This window comes from Equus asinus, chromosome 28, assembly GCF_041296235.1.
Source record: "Equus asinus isolate D_3611 breed Donkey chromosome 28, EquAss-T2T_v2, whole genome shotgun sequence".
In the NCBI taxonomy this organism is placed as follows: Eukaryota; Metazoa; Chordata; class Mammalia; order Perissodactyla; family Equidae; genus Equus; species Equus asinus.
The window spans coordinates 27,893,059-27,917,942 of NC_091817.1; the positions used below are offsets into that span (position 1 = coordinate 27,893,059).

Consider the following 24,884-nt stretch of genomic DNA (forward strand, 5'->3'; position numbering starts at 1 on the left):
CCTGGAAATTCTTTGCCACGAACAAGAGAAGGAGGTAAATGAGGTATGATGCAAGGAAGTGAAATTAAACAACCTCCATTTTATAAATGTTTCCGGGTTGCTTTCTAGCTGAATAATAACAGTAGCTACTATATATGTGGCATCTCCTACGTGTCAGGCACTTTACACATACTATCTCTAATTCTTACAATTATAAGACTAAGCAGTCAATAAATGATAGCTATTATTATGCATCACACTCTGCAGTAAACGCTTTACATCATTATCACATTTAATCCTTAAAATCACTTCTATGATAGGCATTATTAAACCAACCTCACAAATAAAGCAGCAGAAGCACCCAGACCTTGAAATAATGGACCCAAACACACAGAGTTAGTAAGTGACAGAGCAAGGATTCCTATTTGAATCTATCATAATCTGAAACCTATGTTCTTTTCACTGGTGCCACTCTGTATCTTGGCAGATGGAAATCCTAGATAGTGAGAGTTCTTTGTCAGGTACGTGTAAACACTGACAATGGATTATTGTCTGCTTCGCTCTCCGAAGTACTTTTCTGGAAGCAAAGGGGAGAGTTGAAGAAGCTGTCCACAAGCCAGTGAGTTCTACCGTGAGCAATATTGACTCTCCAGTGTCTTTCCCTGGCATGATTCATAATATCAAATAAACTTATCCCTGGAAGGAGCCTTTTGTGTCATCTGTCTTCCAGTTCTGTCTGGGATTCTGTCGTATTGGGAGTGATGGGGCAGTGGGACGGATAGGATCTCTGGTTCTGCCCTTCCCCTATATTTCAGTCACAGAAGCTTCATCTCTATGTGTTCTATATAATTAGGGTACCTTGAAAAAGATAGCTTAATAAAAGGATTCCTCTATTTAAAAAAAAAAACAAAGTCAAGTATTCTGCTTTATGTAAATTCCCATAGTGCAGAGGAGACCACTCGGGCCTGAGAGGGGAAACCATTTTCCAAAGGCCCTCAAAGATAGACTTATGATAGGGATGGAATCAGACCTCAGAAATCCTGCTTTCTTCTCCTTATAGGACCTGCTGTGAGGCTGCTAGTAAATGAAGTCCAGTCAATTTTGATATACAAAGAAATTCTAAGTGCCCCTTAAGCCCAAAAGATTTAGTTGAATACTTAAATAATGTATTACCATGGCCTGTCTTGAGGATGGGGTGAATGGAAGAAACCAATTCAAGATTCATCAAAATTTTATTTGGGCCACCTTTGGACCAGGTCATGACCTTATTTAGGCCAATTCACTTAAACAATGACCTCTAGGATCAGAGGCCTTGCCAAGACATTAGAGAGAATGACCTTGTGGATGCCGTCCTGTGCATCATAGGACGTTTAGCAGCATCTCTGACCTTCACCCACTAGATGCCAGTAATACCCCACCACTTCCCCAGCTGTGACATCTCCAGACATTGCCAAATATCTCCTGAAATGCAAAACTACCCTCAGTTATGAAACACTGATCTGATCTAGACAGTAAGATAATTTATTTGATCACTACTTCTTAGGATATCCAAAAGAAAATTAAACTCGTGATCTAAAACAATATTGCACTAGTCAGAAAGCAAAAATAGAACTTGAATCAAGACTGATTCAGCTTTTAGATGGTTGGTTTTGTTTCTTTATCTGATTTATGGTAACTGAGTTGTGCAGGCACTGAAGTGTTTGTGGATGTTTCAAAATGACCTGCTTTTCATGAACATCAAATTTTTGATCTATCTGTATAAAAAATGGATTGATAGCTGCTATCAAATTTGATAGCAGATCCTGGAGATAAAAAAGTTTTCTTGCTGTAAAATTTTAGCTGCCTGTCACTTACATTATATTATGTCACATCTCACAATGACATATTGCAATGTAATGCAATGTAAGTCACGTAATAGACAACCGCAATTCATAACTTTCTGAACAGAAGAGTCATTCTTTACTGAGAAGCTTCCTAAGGGAAGTGAAGGAATCCCTCTGCTGAGGTCATTCACAGCACTGGTGCTACTGGCCGATTTGTGACTCTTGTCTTCCTATCCTGTCTGTACTCTGTATTTTTCCAACCTGCCTCTTTTTTAAAACTAACCTTCCTCCATTTCTTCTGATTGTGATGGAGCTGTCAATCAAGGGGCTTGCATCCAGTGGAAGGTGGGACATACCCAGTCTGATCAATAAGGGGTCTCAGGGCTGCTGCCAGCCTAAGGATGCATTCGTGCGAATTAAAAGATGGATTCACCTTTGAGAAGCTACAGACTCAGTGGGTTCAAGGGCTTGGTGATGAGATGATAACTTTCTGAAAATGAGACAAAGGAGACCTCATCAAGATCATAGCTTCTCAAGGGGAGGATGGGCTGGTTTTCAGTTGCTGCTTGTCCCAGGGCTAGGGACCTTGTACAGGGAACAACTCATACAATGGTACACAGCAGCTCTGAGAATATTTCACCCCCATAAATGCAGAGAGTGGCTCAGTTGAGGCACATACTTAGCTCTTAGGCCAAACATGGACTTTTTTTAAACCAGGAATCGATATGGAATCTGGGATAAAAACGATCTCTCATGCAAAAACACCAAGCTGTGAAATCTGTATGGGCCTACTCCTTCTGCGAGCTTTCTTTCCCACTCTTTGGAGAGAATGTGAGGGGAAGGTAAGACAGCACACAGAAAGAAAGTAGAGGAATGATGCTAGGGACAGATAGGATCCTACCGCATCCCTGGGGCACCTGGTTCTTGTCAGTAGAAAAGCCATTTAAACTCTGGACTGTTTGTTATTTGGGCCATTAATCTTTATAGTTCAGGTAGTTTGAGTAGGGTTTTCTGTTACTTGTAAGCAAATAAGTTTTAATAAATATCTGTATTCTCTCCATCTAGCTTTTTCTAAGAGAAGGGTAAGCTCTTTATGAGCTCTTTTGTGTGGAGTTACATTAAATGCAAGCATTCATTCAAGAGTCTTTCACATTCTTTATATGTAGCCACCATTTATTGATCTTCCTTTTGTGGTCATGTATTATACTCTAAGTTTACATATGTAACACATATATATTTACTCCTTGCAGTGCTGAAGTTACGCTTGCGTGTATCCATTTTAAGAGAAGACTAAGGCTGAGAGATGCAATAGCTTACCAAAGACCAGCTAGCAAGGGATGGAGCCCATAGACAGAACCCAGTCTGTGGGAAACAGCCTCCCTCCCTCGTGTGATTGTCTTTGCCATTGCTCACTTTCATCATTGCTGCCTCTGAGAATATTTTATATATTAGAAGCCTGAGGAAGACAAGAATTGTGGGATCAAGGATAATAGATTCACAGCTGTAACAGCCTATGCCTGCCCCCTTTCCTCCAATTTTCTCTACATTATAACTTTTTTCCCTTTCAGCCATCTAAGAGATCAAACCAACATATGCTGTCCATCAAGAGGCTCAGATCTACTGTAATGTGAATGATTGCATTTCTAAGCCCACCATCTAATGGATCTAATTGTGGTGCTCACAGGAACCCAAGAATTGACCAGTGAATTATGGGCTCTTTCTGATTAACCTCCACAGCCAGGCTTTGGCCTTGGTTCCTGAGTTTCACTGGATCTCTTAACAGAACTAATGACTGCCTTGACATCTTACTTTGTTCCTTTCATCTTTGCCCGCATAAGGAGCCAGAGGAAGCCCATTTAATAAGCACCTTGGCTAGGTGCTACTCTTAAGAAGGAAAGTCACAGGTGGGGAATATCTATGCGCCAAGCAGTGAGAAGTTATTTTACTTTTTGGAAATTCCTGCTGTCATATCATCCTCATTAATTTGACCCTCTTTATTCCTCTTTGGGATCAGCATACTGAGATTTAGAAAACATTCCAGGGAAGGTTTTATATAACTAGCTGAATCCTTTAAATTTCATCCTTACTTGATGACAGCTTCCTTCTTTCCTCTTATAAAGTCCCACCGACATTGTTATTTGGTCCACCTGAATTATGACACTAGAACCCCATTACTTTCCGCCTGTCCCCTACCTCTTGCACATTGCCAACACCCTTCTGAGGAGGAAAGGCCCTGGTGAGAGAAATTCTACGATGTTAAAACTCGATGTTTTGTACTTATAAACAAGACCCAGCACATATCCAAAATACATTTCCAGGAGAATCAGGCACAGACAAGATTTGGATTTTAAATTCTCACTTTGCAATTCTAACACTGGAAATTATACTTTTGAGAGAAATGAATAAGTGATCCTTTGTTAATGGTACTTCGCTTATTTTGCAAGACGTATTAAGGGATTTTGCAAGTGAGTAATATAATAAAAACAATGACTGCCTTTGGAAATATGATTCTTTATAGCTCTTACAGCTTGTCTATACTCTAGCCTCAGTGGAGTGTTGATCTAGTTACATAATTTTGCACTCAGTATTATTTCTGTACTCTTTTCTTTTTCTCTAGTTCTCTTCATAAGCCAATGTGCTCTCCTTTAGGTTTATTAATTGAAATACTGTATTTCATTAATTCTAAGCTATATATTTTTTCTTTCTTCATGTTTGAATATCCTTGAAATGAGAGTGTGTCTTATAGTTGAGGTCATATTGTATTTATTTTTGAGGTTTTTGGTGGAACATTATTTTTCTTTCTTAGTTGCATAGGAATTAATGGTGTATCTCATTAACAATATCATATATTTGATGAAATTAAAGCTTTCAATCATGAGATTCGAGTTTGGGCTTTGGATCAGAAGAAGGTGGAGATGATGTGTTGGCCTGATGTGGTTTCAGTCTATGATTCACCCGTCCAGTCGCAAATGGTTCACCAGACAGCATTGACGTATGAGTCCAGTGACCCAGCTTAAGTCCCTACTTTGTTTTATATGAACATAATAACTCTAGAAATATCCAAGGAAAGAGGATACTGATCTAGGTCAGGAGTCAAGTATTTATTTGTTTCTAACTTTAGATCATTTAAATGTCACACCATATTATTAAAAAATATGTAAAAACCATTCATGTATGGAATCACAGTTCTAAAAAAGTTCCATTTCAAGAAAATAGTAAATATTCTAAATGCTTTTTCTCTCTATTTAATCAATTCTGGACACTTTGTATTTTAAAAGGTTAAGTGTATTATCTCTGTTCTCTTGGTCCTAATGCACTGGGTGTATATTTGAGTGACTACACATGTTCATTAAAATAGGATAATGTAGAATGTATAAAATATGAATAATCAGGATTAAATGGTGGTTTTCTCTTGCAATTTCCCATTAATGGATACCTTCTGTCCAATTGATTTCTGTGAGCTTTAATCATTTAAAAGATATGGAAAAAGCAAAAGAACACCCATTTAGAATGGTTACTCATTTTGATGCTTGGTGTACATTTTGTTTCTTCACCAAAGGGCCACTACAGGCCTTCCAACTTTCTGGCAAGTAGATTTCCTCCATGTCTGATAGATTCTTTGGTGCAGCATTGTTGGTATTGCAAATTAATTGACAATCTTTCCAGATTTTGAGAACATGTCAACTGTCAGTTTTTGCGGCTTTCATTTTTCTGTATCTTATATTATTTTTTATAGCTATATCTTTATATATCTTCATTAAGTTTAGAGTGGAAACTTGTGCAAGACTGAATCAAGTCTATTAGCCTAATACAGGAGTCGTTGTTGTTTTCATAAGCATAGGAAAGTAATGCTTTATATATTTCTTAGTAACTCAGAATCGTAATGAATTACGAAGAGACAGTGAAGATCAGACACATACAATCTAAAATCATGCTTGACATGTAGTAGATGCTCACTTAGTAGGCATAATAATTATGTTGCATTCCAGGTCTGCAACGCCTGCAATAGATATTTGATTGTTTCTGTCTTCTTTTTTGATGTTGCCGGGTTTTTACCCAACTAACACTGGGACGATCTTGTGCAAAATGCTTAGCTGATCGTTTCTCACCTTCTAGAGTTTGAAAAAAGGAAGCACAAGTATTTGAGAACTATAAATACAATATCAACAGTTTTACTGAACAAATGTTCTAGGAGTAAAGTGCAAGGCTTTAAAGAGCAGTATGTGCTTCTGGTGAGAATGCAGCTTTAGCAGATTGGTAGTGGCATTCGATGCCTGGCAAGTCAATTAACATATCTGAGGTTCAATTTCTGAATATTTATATAAAGTGATAGATAAGTAGATAGAACGTAAATTATCTGAAATAATAGGTACCCAATAAATTTAGCTATCGTTTTTACCATAATTTGATATATAACCCATTCAGAGTAGTAGAGTACAGATTTGTCTTAAAATAACCAAAGGACTCCTAAATAGAATCCTAAACAGAGATGTAAGCATACATTTTAATCTTTATAATCACTTTTTAATATTTCTCAATAAAAGTTATTTCATAAGCAATTATATTTCTATGGTATATAATGTTAGATTATTCCTTGAAAAAAGAAGTTCTTAAAAAAAGTAAACATTCACTTTGGAAAACATACTTATTTTAGAATGATAGAAAAGTTATAATAGAATTAACATAAGAACATGGGTTTTCTTCTTGTTCCTCCCCTACCCAATCAAAATGTGAACTTTATATAATTACTTGCATATACTTTAGTTTTCTTACTTTGGGAAAGAAAGATAATGAATTTTAAATAATTGTCTCAATATTCTAAAACTATCTTCATTGAACTTTAGCCTACCGATATTTATAACAAGGGTAAGTTTCATATCAACTCACAACATATGTTTCAGAACATGGCCAAAGTTATTATTTTTATTTCTTTATATATTTTTGTGAGGAAGATTGGCCCTGAACTAACATCTGTCTCAATCTTCCTCTTTTTGCTTGAGGAAGATTGTCACTGAACTAACATCTGTGCCACTCTTCCTCTATTTTATGTGGGATGCTGCCAGAGCGTGGTTTGACAAGTGGTGCTAGGTCTGCGCCCAGGATCCAAACCTGCGAACTCTGGGTTGCTGAAGTGGAGCATGCAAATTTAACCACTACACCACTGGGCCAGCCCTTATTTTTTAATTTTAAGATTTGAAACCATGTGCTGAGAAAACTTTTTCTTATATATATTACCGATATATCTAATGTATATTTATATCAATTTGCTCCCCAGACCTATTAGTAATCTCTGTCTGTGTGTATGTGTATATGTGTAAAAACCTTCTAAAAGTGTAGGACACATTTGTCATCCTATGAAAAACATCAAGAATGGGATGCAGACATACTCCAAATACTAAGAACCACCTCATTAATTTCCTTTTGGGAATCAAGCAAAGGTTTAGTATCAGTGAATTTATCGATCTCCAAGAAAACGTTTCATTGCACTTGTCTTTTAAAAACATTTTTGACCATTCCTTACTTCTACTTTAAGTAAACTACTTGTATATCTGACCATTCTCCCTTAACTGTGACAGACACCTCCACACACAACTGTGTTCTTATTTCTGCAAAACTTTATCCAAGCTCTACTTTTTAAAGAGATCTTCCTGATTAATCAAAACTGAATCCAATAATTAAGTCTCTTTATAAAACTCATATTTCCTTGTCTCTAGCCTTAGAAGGTATGCAAACTATCAAATTCTGACCTATTGGAACCATGTGTCTTATGTTTATTGGATTCTTTCGATGTGTGGGAATAATTTAATTCTTTAATATGTCCAGAATTCTGTCCAACAAAACTGAGAAAAAGAACCTATAATATCATAGAAGCATATTTTTTAATAAAGCTATCCAGTATTTTAATATTGCTGAGATTTGGTACAATAATTTCTACTGTAAAGATCACTTCCATATGCATTATTTCTTTTGAAGGTTAATAAAGAACATAGAGTATCACATAAGTTTCAGGCACTGCCCTTGGCATTTATCCTACTCTTTTTCTTTTGTTCATCACAGCAATTTTGTTTTAATATTATCAAAGACAGTCTGTTACAGAAAGTCAAGAGCCTTGTCCAAAGTCATGTCTTCATTAATTGGTGGGTACAGGACTTGTCTGATTTCAAAGTTAGTGATATTTCTCCTAATAACACATGTTTGCACCCATAATTTGTTAGAATAGATGCATTCTTAGCACCCACCCATTCATTTTGTATGAGAGGAAACTGAAGTCTATGGAGAAGTGAATCACAGTTGACCCTGATGGAACTAGAATTACTCTCTGGCCAAGTGAAAGCAGGAAACTCAGAGAAGGATGATTGTGCTCAGCATACCAGGTACAGTATTACCTTTTATTTCAGACTGCCCTAAGATGAACAGCCTTCAAAAGGGCGAGAATAATACACTCGATAATAGAGAGAGGAATTCTAGGAGACAATCAACTAGGATGAGAGAAAAAGCAATGAGAAACCCAGAATGGTCCAAGGACAACTATTACTGCCTTCCTCTACAAAAGGCATCAGCACATTCATTCTGGTGGCGAGTTAGGGAGCAGATGGAATAGGCAACAGATAGAAAATAAACCCAACGTCATGTCCAGAAATCAGCACAATACCATCTTCTAGTTGCCAGGGGCCCTCAGTAAACTTTATACACTGAAAACTAGATAAAGCCTGTTAACTGACAGATATCTAAACAAATTATGTATAGGAACTGGAAAAGGTATGAACTATATATAGTAAGATAGATCAAAACTACAATGGATTTTAATAAATCTGCATAAAAGGATTCATCAGCCCTAGTTCACTGGCACTGCTACAGCACAAATTACAGTGATGTCTATGGATTACTGTGAATTTGGAAAGAGTTCACCAACATGATTTGATTCTGCAACCAGAAACACATTGAATAGTATGGCTCAACACAGATTACCTGAGCTCAGGCATAATGAGGACACCAATCTGAAACTCACAGGGAGAATTAGTTGTCCATCACTACACATATATATCACTACCCTGATCAGCCAAAAGCTTTGTAAAGATGGGAGTGATGAAATGCATGAAAGCCTAGCTCTTCTTTATGTAGGGCCAGTCTCGTAAGTCAGGTAAGGTCTAAGAGGGGACTTTGTTTACGACAGTAGAGAAGTTAGAATGTGTGATCATTCTTCCTCAAATCATATTATTTTGTAGGCTAGCCTGTGAATTTCTCCACTATGTGACAAAAATTCATGTTAAATTATAGCCTTCCTCTCTGAGAATTCAAATTAGTATAAGACTGAGTTCTGAGAAGAACAAAAATATACTGTACAGGAGGACAAAACCAGTGTCTATTTTATTCACTGCTTCATTCCCAATTCCCAGTGTAGTGCCTGGCACATGGCAGACACTAAATAAATAGGTGTTGAATGAATGAGCAAGTGAATAGAGATATGATCTGTTATTAACAACCTCCGAGGACACTGAAGGAGACGCTCCTTGACTCATGTATCTGCCTCAACAGTTACCACCCTGTCCTGTAAAGAAAAGCAAAGAAAACAAACTTCACAATAACAGTTAAGCACTCCCTTGCTCTGCTCATAGATGAGGGGAAGCTGAATTATTACGAATAATTGGAAATTAGCTATATAGAAAATGGAAGGAACAGAGGCTGTCCATTCCAGACAAAGGGCAGTGAGAGTGGATTTAAAAATCATCATTGGTTTTGCATGTTCAACCTAAAGGATGTATAAGGGATATACAAGCTAAGGACCAAATAGAAGAGAGAGAGTGATGGAAAATGAAGTTGAGGTGACAGACATCCACCGTTATTGCCTTTTTTAAAGTACGCTATCGTTGATTTTTTTGAAATACATTTGAAGTTCTGTATTTAGCATCTGAGATCTTCATAATCTGGATATTTATTAAGGTGCTCCTAGCTCAAAAATTCTATCATTCTATCAACTCTCAAATATCCCATTTGTTAATATATAGAGGGCTGTGTGCAATTGGATGTAGAGATAGGAAACCGAGCCCTATGGAAACCTACAATTTTTAGGTACTCTTTATTTTTATCCACTGATTATGTTATGGTAATGAACATTATATTCAAAGAACAACTTAAGTTACTCAAATACTCTTTTCTTCCATTTCTCTTTTCCCTCTGCTTTACCTATGGCTGATGTTTACAGACATGTCCAGTCATTGGTCCCTCAGGTAAGGTTTCTTATTAACATTTTTGTTTGTTGCATTGAGCAGATGAGAGAGATTCAGGAGGTTCACAAAATTGTAGAAGAAGCAGAGGAAGAGGAGAAGAAAACTCATATTTATTGAGTACCTTCAATTTACCAGACACTGAAGTTAGTACATTTTTATTTTTTAACTTAAATTAATATTTTCTCATTCAAAACAACACAGGGGTAATTATTATTTCTATTTTACAGATAAAGGTTCAAGATTATTCAGCTATTTGTGGAAGTTCTCACAGATCATAATCAGAAGAGCTAGGATTCAGAACTAAATATTCTTGACTCTGCAGCTGATGCTGTGCTGTATTCCACAGGGTCTCTCTTTTATCATTCATTCTAATTCATCCCAACTCAACTTTTTAAATGTTTATCTATGCAAGTGCCCCCTTTACCATTTCCAAATTATTTCTCTGCCTTCTCTATCCACTTTAATAAACGAAGGGATCCAAGGGACATAGTGTGTGTTATTCAGGTCACACCCCTAGATGGAATGTCACGTATGCCTAATGTGTCTATAAAGTGCTCAAATTAATTCAAAATGCAAACTTCTGTGCTGAAAGGAGATGAAATGATTGTCAACTACATTTAGTACTTTTTTAGAAAAGGAGAATTTGCATAGACTGACAGCTTATTTTGTTTCCACATTCAATTTTAATATTTGCTTACGCTTACCAAAGGACAGTCATGTTTATTTGCCACCCACAAAATCCCAAGACCTATTTTCATGCTTTTAAATAGATGATAAATCAGTAAATAATATTATTCTTTAACGGCACAAACAACAAAGTGGTCCAAACAAGATTTGATAAACAAAAAACATATCTCTGAGTAATTCTTCCTACTCCTCCTGCTGTTCAATTGATCCCTTTATTTTTCTATTTTTCTTTTGAAACAACAGTCTCAGAAAGCAAAATTCTCAAAGGAAAGATTTTATGCCTTACGACATCTTTAAGATAACTAAGATCACTTTTAGATAACCAAGCATGTGCCAATTTACCTCTTGGTTTTTCTCTTTCAAAAATCTTCAGAATTAGAATGCTTTGTAAGGACCAGAAATGATTGCTAGCAAATTGACAGAGTAGCTTTGAATCAATTCATAGCTTTAAACAGCATATGGAAAACCACACATATAAATCTATGCCATGTACCTAAATTACATCCCAGGTAGTCAGTAATCTCAGAATTAAATTGTCTTCCAATATATACACTGCAAAATAGATACTAAAGTCCATGCTATGTCTGAATAGAGCAATAATTTTAGGATTTTGAATATTTACAAAGGACATTCTTAACTTCTGAAAGACCTCTTATATTATGATTTTAAAAAGAAAAACAAAAAAGAAGATACGGAGACTATACAAAATAACAAGAGTTTTACAAAAACTACTTAAGCCAAAAAAATCTAGTTTTCTGTACCAAACTGTAGAGTTATACGCAGCTTGGAAAGTGCAAGTACAGATCTGTTATCTATTTTTCTTAGCTTGCACATCGTCCTTAATTACAGTTTAGACGACAAAATGAAACATAAATGGCTTTTTATCAACGGAACATTGCTGGAAGCATAAACAATAAATTATGAATTACTGGAGCAGAAGCCTTTTGGATCATGTATGCATAATGCTTTTTTGCATATTCGGGATCCCAGTTGGATCTCCTGTTTCATGCAAATTAAGTGCTACCTTTTATGATTCAACACTGAGGAAAAGTGTCATGCTTAATATGGATAAGAGCTGACACCTTGTATGGAAAATATCTCTAGTCAATGTTTGCTGCTGTGGAAAAGTCCACCACATAAGCAGAATAGACAAGGTCACCATGTTGGAAAACACACATATATAGATATTGATTATCACAACATACAAGCACATAGTTTTCACTTGTTGATTACATATAACTGCCTGGAAAACCCAATAATAATGGATCTGCTATAGCTGAAGGATGGGGTGTCCTGTAAAGGCTACTTGAGGAAAGAGACGCTATTTCAGAAAGTCCTCTGTTAGCTTTAAAGCAGCTTGGTGTAATGGAAGAACTTAAGGAGGCCCAAGGTGGCTGGAAAGAGAAAAACTGGCTTATCAAGGTGACCCTCTTTACTATGTGGATCATCAGGAAGACCTTTCAGGTCCATTTCAGCCCATATGGGACACGAATGACTTAAGGCCGATAAGAGAGGGACTCTGTCTGCCTCAACACCTACATCCTGAATCCAGGAGAGGCATGCAGGAGGATTCAGTCTGAGAAAAGATGGAGGACAGAAGGTAAACTCTGGCTGGCTTGGGATCAGGGATCTCCACTTCCCCTTTCAGGGAGTAAATTTTAGTTTTGTGACAAGAGGAATCTGAGATAAGTTGACATTATTCAAAAGAGCAAGGGAAGACTATCTTTAATTTTCCAGCCTATGCAAAATGACTCCTGCTGAGTACGTGTGTTGGGAGGTTGTGGATGATTTAAAACAACTTGCTATGCTAGAATGCAATGTAATCCTAAAATGTTGGAAGTTGGGGTTAGCCATTGTGTGGAGAAAGCTGAATTTCATTTTGGCAAAGGAGGAAGAAAAAACCTTGCATGCTGAAAATCAGACCTGAGAATCCTACAGCTATTTCTATGGCTGGTAAATATTTTCTTTCTTTCCCCAACTTCTCCTGCTCTTCTTTTTCCCCCCTTGTATCTTTCTATTATAACAACCTTTAGACAGCAACACATTGGTAAGCAGATTTCTTGCAATGCTTTTAGTGAAGATCAGGGTTTTCACGAATACCAATGAAGCCACTTTAAGAATTACCGCACAACATTCAAAACTCAATAGAGTTAAAGCTTTGAAGAGACCTGGTTGCGAATGATAAGGGAGAGGAGATGGAATACAGCATGGGAATTTAGGAATTAATCGATTCATATAGGGAGAATCTTGGACCATTTACTGATGAATGTTTTTCTATCAGCCAGACGTGCTAACAGCTGTCTAAGCCCTGGTTTACACATACCCATCAAAGCACACCTATGAGGCAGGTAGATATTGTTATCCTGGTATTACAGAGGAGGAAACTAAGGCTTAAAGTAATATGACTGTGGTCACTGTTCTTACAAGGGATGCTTCTAGAGGATAAAAAAGTTATAAAACAGATACTGCTTGAAGTCAGTCAATCAACTGAGATAGAAACCCCATGAAACAAAGCATGGATTATATTCTAAAAGGTAACCATTTATGGATATTGACATAATCCAAGTCATATTTATTCCAAAGATCTAATCAGCATCTACATTATCAAAATTAATTTTCACAATTATGCCTTTAGAGTGAAGTTCTTATCAATAGATTTTGGCCAAAATGGAGATATCAGAAAGAGAAAAAAAAATTAGTGTCATCAGGATCTCTGGCGCCCCTGCTATCTTTTCTTAAGTCTAACCAAGCTGTGTTTAAGGTCAAGTTCACTGTCTACTTCTTTCCTTCCCACAGGCCCGCCTTAGGGAGCAGAGCTTTATGTTTTTCCTCATTTCTCCATACTCGAGATTCAATTATTTCAGTTTAAAACATGAAGACTCCCATTTCACCAGACTGTTTTCTGGCAATTCCAATCAAATCTTTTAATGACAATCTGCAGGCTGGAGAGATCAGGTTTCTGCAGACCTCAAATTTTCTGCAAGCAAGATATTTCTGTATCTCTAAAAGGTCCATTTATCTTCCCTGTCTTGTTGTATTTAATTGTTGAATATCTTCCATTTTCACGGTTAGAATGGAAGCTGATACTGAAACGTGGTCAGCAAAAGTCCTTCTGTTTATAAATTCATCCAACTGGAAGATGGAGAAACAAATCTCTGGTCCATATAATTTAGAAAGTTCAAGGTGCTATGATTGTTTGGTGTTTCCATGTGATATAAATGACTCATCACATTTTTTACCTTTGCTTTCACATTTATTTGTATTGAAGATTGCTTTTCTATTCTGGCAGAAACATGATTCTCATATATTTAGAAAGAGAATTATTTGTGAAATCACTCAACTGTGTAGGAGACAAGAGACAGCTAATTTCTATCTCATTTTGTCTTAGATTATGAATTAGTTAGCTGAAAATTACAGAAGGACCAATCTATATGAAAGAAGAGAAAGATCATAGTAACTTTGAGTTGAAAGACACGGCTGCAAGTTCCTTAGAAAATGCCAAATACTGAAACCATCTCCTATAAAATTCTAATTAAATAGGGGGATCATCTACCCATCAATTATGGATTTGGATATATTGTCTCACTGAAAATCTTAACCTTCATCTGGTGGGCTAGGAAATGTAAATCATGATGTTGTCAGCGGGAAAACATGAGCTATTCACCATTTTAAAGTCCATCGTAAGAAGAAAAAACAATTCTAAATATAAGTATACCATTTGATTCACTCCACGTCTCAAACATAAATGTATCATAGTTTTAAAACAAATACTGTCTAGTACTTAGATTTTTTTTGGCCGTTTTGTGTTTTCTCACCATTAACAGGGAATGGGAAACAGGCTCACAAGATATTTACCTATTTATCGACCTATTTGTCTATATATCGCCAACATTTTAAATCTGACAACTTCTTTCCATTACTTTGTTTCTACATGTTAAAAGCAGACAAATTGATTTTTCCATTTTCACAGTAACTTATCCAGATGCCAAAAAAGTAGTGGTCTATGGAGCAAAACTCATGAATTTCTGATCTAGGAAAAGGGAGATAAACTTGACATATCTGTTCAAAACTCTATGCGTTCATGATTTATTCTATGGAGATGTTGAATATTTGGATCCTAAATCCAAAATCAGTGAAATATGTCCTAGTTTCCACAAAAAAGTGCTGGTTTATGGTTTTTCCAGGCATAAATGTAAATATCAACCCCTTTCACTTAAAAAAAAAGTCCCAATTGGAATAATAAATTATATAATCACTCTTTGCAAAATAAACAAACACATCATTTAAAATAATCATGGCACAGAGAGTGCTCCGTGTCAAATCGTTTTGCAATATCTGATTTTTTTCTCAATTATTTCACTCACACACACATACACACATGCACAAAGCTGTAAGTTCCATTATCTAGTTTCAAAGTAAAACACTTAATCCACATGCCTTTAAATATTCTATTACAGGGTTTATTGAAATGTAGGGAAAAACAGGTTTCCTAAGTGTACAAGCTTTACTTTCTATCAATTCCAAAAATTAGAGAAAACATATGGAATTCCTTCACTGTGGAATTAAAGTCTCCTCTTCAAAGGGCTTAGAGAATAATAAATACAGTACAAAACTGCACATTCACTGGCACCCAATAATCTCTCATTCAACCTACGCACGTTCATGTAGTGCCTTCAACGGGCCATCCTATAATAGGCATATCTTGAAACTGCAGAGTGCACAGACGATGCCAAGGAGCTCTGAACCTTTGGGTTGGGAAAATATTTCTTCACAGAGAATGTTTAAATGGCAGGCATTTTATATGAAAAAATAATGACCAACGCCTATTAGCTCACAATCAGAGTAGGCTTGGACCACACAGGCACAGACTTTCAACTCAGTTTGGGACTTCTGAGGGGGCTTTCCTCTTATGAAATATAAGACATATTCACATGACTTCCATAAAAAGAAATCTTGGCAGTGTTAAGCAAAAAAAGAAAGACAACGTATTTGGATTAGAGTTACTAATTAGGGGAGACTAACAAATTTGTACGTTTATTGAGGAGAAAGAACAGGAGTTTATGTCCTTAGTATTTATAAATGTGTAAGCTGGCTCAATGAGTAATATCTATAAACAACTTTCTCATTTTGTTTTCTGTGATGCACCTATATTTATTCAAAGCATTCCCAAAGAACTAAGTACCATTATGTTAAAAGGTAAGGCCATAATATACTTAACAAGAGCCATAAAATGTTCTTTTATTTCATGAAGGAAGTTTTATCAAAATTTACTACCTCCTTGAAAGAGAACATAGAAAATAATCCAACAAATGTCATGAACCGAGTTTTACTCTTTTAATTGAGTATCGCTCTTCTATACACTGTTCGGATATCTAAGCAGATGCCTATAGTAAAGCCAGAAGTCAGCCTGAGACAGTACATTTATTTTGCTAATCATTCTAAAACAGCTGAAACTAAGACTTAAATACATCTGAGCCAGAATAAACAGTTAAAAATCCTTGTTAAATATACAGCAGCTTAGGAGACAAAAATGTACAGACGAGATATACTTTTTTTTCCAAGTGATCTATGACCTTCATACATAATAGACAATAGTTAAGAGAAACGGTTAATCCAAGCTTGGTTCTCTAGAAATAATGAAATGGATTAAATGTTCTCTTTGCTTGAATACTTAACAATAAAATTAGTTCATATTGGCTCCAAAATAATACTGATAAGGAGTGTCCTTCAAGAAGGATTTTCTGATCTAATTGCTATTGTCAAAGTTGGTACAGGCTTAAAACAAATACCTCTAATGTGTACCCACCAATCAGGCAAAATTAGGATAGACTTTCCCAAAATACTTGGTAAACATTCAATTAAAACTTAACAACTGCAATGTATAAGGCAGCTCCTCCTGTAATAGATACCTCAGAATCTGAAAATTCCTGGAACTTTCACAGAGATTAAATCTTACTGTGCATTTTTTAAAGTAAGGTGATTGAGGTATTCCCTGGGATAAAAATTAACTTTCGTATTAACAATTTTCTTATCTATTGTTTCAATATTGGAAAAAGGAAGTGATGTAATTATCATGCCATTATGCTGATAAGCTGGGTTTCAACTGCTCATGGATGAACAAAAAATATTTTATTGATATATTCACTCATATTATGAAATCATACCCTATTTTCCAACTTATATTCTATCCTGTTTCACAATGCTAAAATATTTACCTTCATTTTTCTTGATGGTAAAATTCGGATTGTTGACCATTTCTGGAAGAAGACTGTATAAGAAATAATGTCCGTTTTTGGGATCATCTTTGTCCATGGCACTCACTGTTTGAATGACCTGTAACATAAAACTTGACATCAGCATTTCTGATGACATCAGAGGGCTTGAACTGCCTTTAAAAGCTGAGCAACATCCCTTTTGGTCCAAGGAATCTTTTTGAGTTTTCTAAATTGTCATGGATGGTTTGTGCGAAGCATAAGGAGAAGCATTCATCACTTTAAAACCTCAGCTTTGATAAGTTGATGAAAATTAAGGTAATTACCTTTGTGTCCATTTGGTGTCTGTGGCTTGAAATAGCAAATCTGAGGGTATCTGAAAATTCCACTGGGCAATTACAGGTTTATTTCCAATTTGAGTATATACAAGCATCTAGAATGGGATTTGGAATTGTTACAGTGATTGCAGCAGGGCTCTTGGGAAGATCTTGGAGGTAAAGAATTTAAATCTTGAATCCTCAGAAGTCCTCTTTCATTTTACTCATCAGGTTACAAGTGTTTGCCAAATGGAATGTTCTTCGGCACAAACATCACTGCAACAAACCTTTCTGAAGAGTTGCATCTGTTCCCTCCCAATAATGAATACTGTTTTTAAAGCTAGTGGATAACACATGCAAACAATGCTTTGGAGTGTATCCTGAGATGAATAAATTATAGGGATTAGAAGAATTACCATTGTGCAGAGAACTGTTTGGATAGATTCACGTACTTGGAATCGGTGCCGGTTGAATGTGTTTATTTCATTTGCAAAGCTGCATTAACTTATTGCTAAGTTGTTTCTTGGGATGTCAGAGAATTAGCTTAATAATTCATATTTATGATTCTGTAATATTAATCACTGCAGTATGAAACACGGGGCAACAGTTAATGTAGAAAAAATTATAGCTTATACTTCTATTGTAAATAGATACAACACAATTTCTACAAAAAAAAGCCTATGAAGCATGACAGTCAAGGCGATATCAAATTTACCATAAAAAAATTAACAGGGAAATGCTCTCAGGTTTATGAAATTTAGAGAACGTAATGATGATGCCTAATGTATTATGTCTGTTTGAACAACTGTGTCCCATTCAACTTCGCCAATTTCATTAAAGAGAAAAAAATGGATGACTTCTTTTTGAGAAAGCGACATCACTGCCTTGTTATTTATTACCTAAACAAGTGTGAGAACCCCAATTTCAGAACACTTTTAGCAGCTGTGGAGTATTGCACTGTATCAAGCACGTGCTATATAGTAAGCAGTGCATTAAGGTTATTTGAGGCATAAATGAAATAACTTCTCTTAACTTCTATTTCTCCATTTTTGAAATGGAGAGTATTCTTACTTCGTAGGCGTTTTACTTTTGTTAAGGACCTTGTGAAATGTCTTATAATCAAACTTAGCTTGAGTAACAACATAACAAATTAAAGTACAAAGTATAGTTGAGACAGTGAGGAGTCATTAAGGTGATCAACTCTGAAACAAAGCTAGATAGAGGTCATGGTTTCACCCTTTACTTATTGTGTGACATTAAGGAAGTTCCTTAACTCTTTGTGAAACTCAGTGTCCTTGTCTTCCTGTTACAAATAAAAAGATTACCTTTCACATATGGTAGTTTTGATTGTGGATGTAAATTCATATCAGTCTCTTAATATAGTGTCTGGTTCCTAGCAAATATTTAATGAATGTTAGTCAAAATTATCAATATTTTTTTTTTGTTATTAGGGTCACTACCATTATTCATGACATGGCACTTTGATAAGTGTCACGACTTTGATGTTGCCAAAACAGGGCCCCAACCTCATCCGAGTAGATGGGAATGCAATTATATTTACTATATCTAAACACCTAGCATATTTGCCTTGACACGGGAGTACGGAGATACACCCTGGGCTTCCAGTTTTATAAAAATGAAAGAATGAAAGTACAAGGGGCGATGCTGGGAAATACAGGTAACCCTTTTGTGGACAGCCTACACGTACAAATATTTAACAGAAGAATTTGACAAGAGCCTTCTTTTAGGCACTTATAAAGAAGAGAAGGGGAAAAAAGTTACTTGCGAGCAGATGTAGCATCTCTTCTCCCTTTACCCAATTTTGTTTCAAAAGGACTTCTATTCCCAAGTGCACCCGTTGAAGAAGTAACCCCTGAAATGTGTGAGTACGTGTGAAGAAGGGCAAATGAAGAGAGGATTTCATGACATTCTGGGGTGGAAATCCTTCATAACTAAGTGCATTCTTACAGTATATTTAGTAGATAGCGATCCAATAAATAACATATTCCTAATATTTCTAAGTAATCTTGCATGAAAAAGACTCATACACGCTGGCAAGTGCATCTGCGTGTGAGTTATTTGATTAGTTAAGCCACCACGATCAAAACAAAAGACGCAATCATTTAGCTTACCTGAAATAAAGGAGTATAATTATTTGTCATACCACATCTCAGAAGTTTAGTCTAAATATTACACCTGCAGTGAATATGTTTTTTCCACCATTTAATTAAGCCAGGAAGTCTGTTAGACAGGCAATTTCTTGAGCCTACTGAACCAGAAAGTCTCAAGTTGGGGCCTAGAAATCTGCATTTTAAAAGTCTTCTAGGTGATTCTGAGGCATGCTTAAATCTGAAATCCACTGTTTTGAGCCGAGCCAGGAGACTGGTGATCACAGCTCCCTCACTAGTATTCATTAGGAGAGTTTGCATTGTTGAAGAAAAAGTGATGAAATGGTGAATCTTTCATTCAACTTCCAAGTATCCCGTGAATTGGCTATGGGGAAACACAGTGGATAGAGCAGCAACTGCTTATTCTGAAAACTGGCAATTAAAGGAAAGAACTGAAAAAAAAAAAAAAAAAACCACTTTGGTTTAAACCAATTTTGACACTTCATTTTATTTTAATGCAGATGGCCATGTCCGGTCATTTTATCTAAAAGTAGACGCCCAGTAGATCACTTGAAGGACTTTATGCTTATTAAAATGCATTAAGATATTCACATTAAAAAGGCTGAAATTTTCATTGATGTAATAACATCTGAATACACTTAGCTTTAAGTAACAAGAAAAAAGAACAGATTTATTCAAGGAAGTGCACCTCCACACAAGTAGATTTTACAGGCATACTGAGTAGATGTCAAATGAAAACGGCGCACATTTCCCGCTGTGAGCTACTATGACATCACTTAATTTTTAAGTAATTGGACAACTATTTCAGGGAAATGGTATAAAAACTTCTGGAGAGGTAATAGACTTTTAGGAATATACATATAACATTTAGTTTAAATGTTTTCCTTTCTAACAACAAAGTTAGGATGCAATTGAAAATCTAATTTTTGATCATTTATTTTGGATTAATTTCAAGGGAAGCTGAAAGTTGATATAATCTCTATCAGAAAAACAAAGCATATCTAGGATGTTGGGCTAAGGAAATGAATTCCAGGGCCACGCTTGGATTTCTATGGGTCAGACTCTGTTCTATTTCTTGAGACTACTGATTTGAAACCACATAACCTTTCGAAGGCATGAAACTGAAAAAAAAATTGAGAATTGCAGGGCTATATCATAATTCTGACCCCGTTTTTAAAAAAAACTATTCATTGTTTATCAATAACACTAAACCTAAGTTAGATTGCTTTTATTTGCATATTTTCTTAAACTTTATTTTAGACTATTTTATATTAACAAAAATATTTAATAAGAGTAGGATATCACTGTCATTAGTAACTTTATAAAAGGCAAGTGGCCAGCAAACAAATACACTTCTGATGATCTGATGTCAACAATGATAAAACTATCATGGGATCTATTAGAATATCCCATACGAATTCCTGTAGATATCATTCATTGACATGTTCTTAGGTGATGAGTTGGGGTCTTTTCCCCCTTACTGCTGGTATAACAGTGTCTGGCAGATAGTGGCTATTTAATAAGTATTGTCTAAATGAATAAATGAATGGATGAATAAATAAATTATGTCAGGCACGTTTTCGCATCATTGGTAATTTCTACGTAACCTTGAGAGGTGGGTATGAAGAAATTTATCAGAACCTTAGTGCATCAAAGACATTATATATATCATCTGATCCCAGATACATCTGATAACAGACTTCCTTCCCCCTCCTGCCCAATATGTCAGCCTGCCTCAAAATCTTGTTGACATTCAGAACTTCTATACACATATTTCAGCTAAGTTGGTGTTTAGACCTTCAATATTTTGAAGAGTGCATAGGATGGACTCAGCTCTTCTTGCTGCTCATGTACCCTGCTTTATGGGTATGAAGGTTCCCTTTTGATTCTGACTGATAGCACAAGATGACGATTTAGACATGATAGTTCTTTCTGAATGTGGGCAAGGTGAGAGAGAACTATTCTGTTTCAACTTTTGGAATGTTTTCCAAGGCTTCTGGAATATACATCTATTCTCTAAGAACATTCAGCATTGATAGCCAAGATGATATGTGCCATCACAACACACTGTCACTTTCTCAGGTAAAACTTAATTCTCCTTTTCTTGGCAAGTCTTTCTGTAGTGATGTGAATTGGAAAGTGATGGAAAGGGGGTGAATGAGAAGAGAGGAAATCAAAAGCAGTGAAGAAAGGACAGCATAATTTTTGGTTTCCTATTCATTCTTCTGTCTCTTATTGTCAGTTTATTTCTGATATATCAATTTTTCTGAAATATTAACTTCTATTTCTTAAAGCAGTAGTTTTCAACTTGAGGAAGGAAAGGATGATACCTCAATGAGCATCATATGGCTCAGCCCTCTCAACTTGAAAGGATAATTGTATGAAATTATTTATATATGCATATATGTGAGGGGCAAGTCCACAGCTTTTATCAGATTATCAATGGTGTCCATATCTGAAGAGAACAAAACAAAATAGGCTAAGAACCATTCCCTAAAAGACGGGTCCTTGAAAATAGAAATTATGCGTATAAGAGAAATGAAGTTATAATGATGATTAGTTGAAAAAAGAAAAAATATGGAAATTTGAGAAATTATATTAAAACCTACATAATGATCCAATTATCCTCAATTATTTCAAAATTGTTGGCTATTGTTCAAATACAAGCACTGTTCATATCCATTTAATGGACAGTTCCTGGATTTTTTGTATAACTTGCATGGCAATCCAGTCTCTACCAAGACTTTTCCTACCCAAAGTGTTTTCCATGGCACATTTTTGTGCATAAATACATCCTTGTCTTTAAAAAGTGTTAGGTTGCTATTCATAGCATGTACCTTAGAAGTCTGACCTATAGAAAATACAACAGGAGAATGTAAATTAGATGTTATATGTCTCTTTTAAACACTAAGTGAAGTCCTCAGTCCTCTGGGTAGACATTTGGGGCCTGTATCTTCATAAACGCACTGCATAAATTCCAACATTTTCCTTGGTTTCAGTATTTTTCACTCCTCTTTCCTTAACTGAAACTAAGTTGAGGGAACATGACATAAAGCAAGGGCTCTTAAAGAATGTGTTTTTACAAAGTTTGGGTTTTTCAGTTTCTCCTGCCTCTTATTTTCTTTTGCTGAGCTCTGCATATCTTATCTGTATTTTGTACACTGCTGAAATGATCAATATTACTTAAAAAATCACTCCACCCCTTGCTCTGCTTTGAAAGCCTCATTAGTAGGGTAACATCCACAGTTTTTAACATATCTTGGAAGTCTCAGTTCCCTTCCTGCTCTTATCTGCTCTCCATCTCCCACTATATTATTTCACAGGAATATTTCCTGATGCTCCTTATCATTATACACATTTCTTCCCTGGCTTAAAACATATCTTATTTATTCTTATGGAGCAAGACTTTTCCAACTTGGTTTCATTTACCACTAGTTCTATAGTTTTCTCTGAAGGAAATCTGAATGATTTTATAATCAACTATGTTTAGTAAATGCCAAACACCATATAGCCCTTTGGTGATTCACACGTATTTATAAATGCAAGGGAATCTTATAGTTAAACAAAACCAACAGAAGATAATGTTTAACTTTGTTTAATTCAGTGTTTCTCAGCCTTGTTGGCAAAACACACACACACACACACAGAGGCCATATACCACACCATATATTGACGTGTGGTACCCTACAGGCACTCACTTCGAGAAATGCCATCCTTTAAAACTCCATCAGAGTCGTAAAGGCCTGGAAGACTTCAATGTCTGTTTGAAGGTGTTGTGTCTACACAGCTTGGTGATTATAGCACTATTTCCATTTGCTTCTCTGCCCTTCCAATAATATGTCAGCTCCTCTTGGTACCAGATCTTACTCAATTTATGTCATTAGCACAAAGCCTGGGGCTAAAACCTCCTACTATCTGGTGTCAATTTCACTTTCTTCAAAAAGGCTTGCTCATCAGCATGGCTTCCATGAAGAAATGGAAACAAGCATACACCTGTGTCCACCTTGCTTCCAACCTAAGTTCCCATTCAGTAACGTGGGTTGAAAATAATACAAAGAGAACACATGCGTCTGTAACAGTCTGAGATTTTTAAACAATCTGTTATGCTATTTTCTCTGTGGATCATCAATCTCATTTAGGTTAGGGGCCAGGATAAAATAGGTGGAATTTTGAATCATACAAGAGGTTCAGCCAATGCCTACAGAGGCTGCAAGCAGGACTTCAAAAAAGATTTAGACAGTATGTGTTCCTATGAGTAGATTCCAATGGACTTGAAAAATTTTATTACATTAATCTACAAATTCATATGGGGAAGAATAAACTACAAGCCCTTTCCTCACTCTTGATGAATAAAACACTTATAAATTATCAGAGGAAGAGTTATTCCAATACAGACGAATAGGTGTCCTTTGTTACATTAACCCATTTAGGGATAATTTATGGTGTTTTGCTCCAAATCAAAGCTCATAAAGATATAACAATAACAACAACAATAAAAACAACAAAAACAATACCAATAAAATAAGTTTTGTTTTTCAGACTATGACAGTTAAAATATATACTAACAATTATAATTATTTATTGAACTAGATATTCTTAAAATATAGAGTTTAAATGAACAGTGGTTAAGACCCAAGGTCACAAAACTAGTAAGTGGTAGAGCTGTGACTCACAATTAGATTGTTCTAGTTTGAAACTCGTCTACTATATTTTTCTACTTATGCTTTCCCGTCTGTCAAAATTGTGCTCTAAAAGTCACACTTCTACTAATGATTCTCATGACATACATTTTGTTACAAATGATGTCTTCAAATATAGTTTTATCCATTCCACCTCATTTACCATCTCCTTACTCCACCCAAAGTAAAATGAAAATAGTATTTTATGCATTTTGTTGAGGCCATCAATTTCATCTGCTTTAAAATCAATCCTGTCTCCTTCTTGTCTATGCAGATAGATCCTGAAAGATGCCTGCTGGCAGGAAAGTTAAAATTAAATCTCCTGTATTTATTGTTTCATGAGTGTCATAAAATGCCATAATTTCATTTCATTGTTTCACATTTATTAGAAAAAGACCAACAGAAAGTAGAAAATAAAGTAGCAAACCCATTCACCGCTGGTGTTTATCAAGGAATAATTATTTTTACTTTGCTTAATAAGGTTTTTTTCTTTTTCACTTAAGATTTCATGGAATGCTTTTGGATAAACTGTGTTATTGGCCACAGGAGCTGATTTTTTTCTTTTGAAAAATGCTCACTCCTGATCAGAATCTTATTCTCTTTAGTATTTTTCTAAGAAGTATGTCACACAGGCAATGGGATTTCAAAGTCTGCTTCCTTGGGAAGCATTGTGAGACCCTAGAACGGGCAGGGACTTGGGTACCTTCAAGAACAGACTTTAAAACCCATTTCTGCCACTTTTCATGGCCTTAGGCAAGACTCCCTCTATTTCAACTTCAGCTCCTATATCTGTAAAAAGTGGTTGTAACACCAAACTCCCAGAGCAGTGA

At 35.7% G+C, this 24,884-nt stretch overlaps 1 protein-coding gene across 3 annotated transcripts in view; it reads right to left on the reverse strand.

Annotated features, from left to right (window-relative positions):
• The window catches only part of CDH8 (cadherin 8), a 335,942-nt gene that overhangs the window by 39,887 nt on the left and 271,171 nt on the right, over positions 1–24,884 (reverse strand). For all 3 annotated transcript variants that reach the window (XM_070500608.1, XM_014834173.3, XM_070500607.1), the window contains one exon: positions 16,933–17,050. In XM_070500608.1, the coding sequence (XP_070356709.1) occupies positions 16,933–17,050 (118 nt within the window). The remainder of the gene's footprint in view (positions 1–16,932; positions 17,051–24,884) is intronic.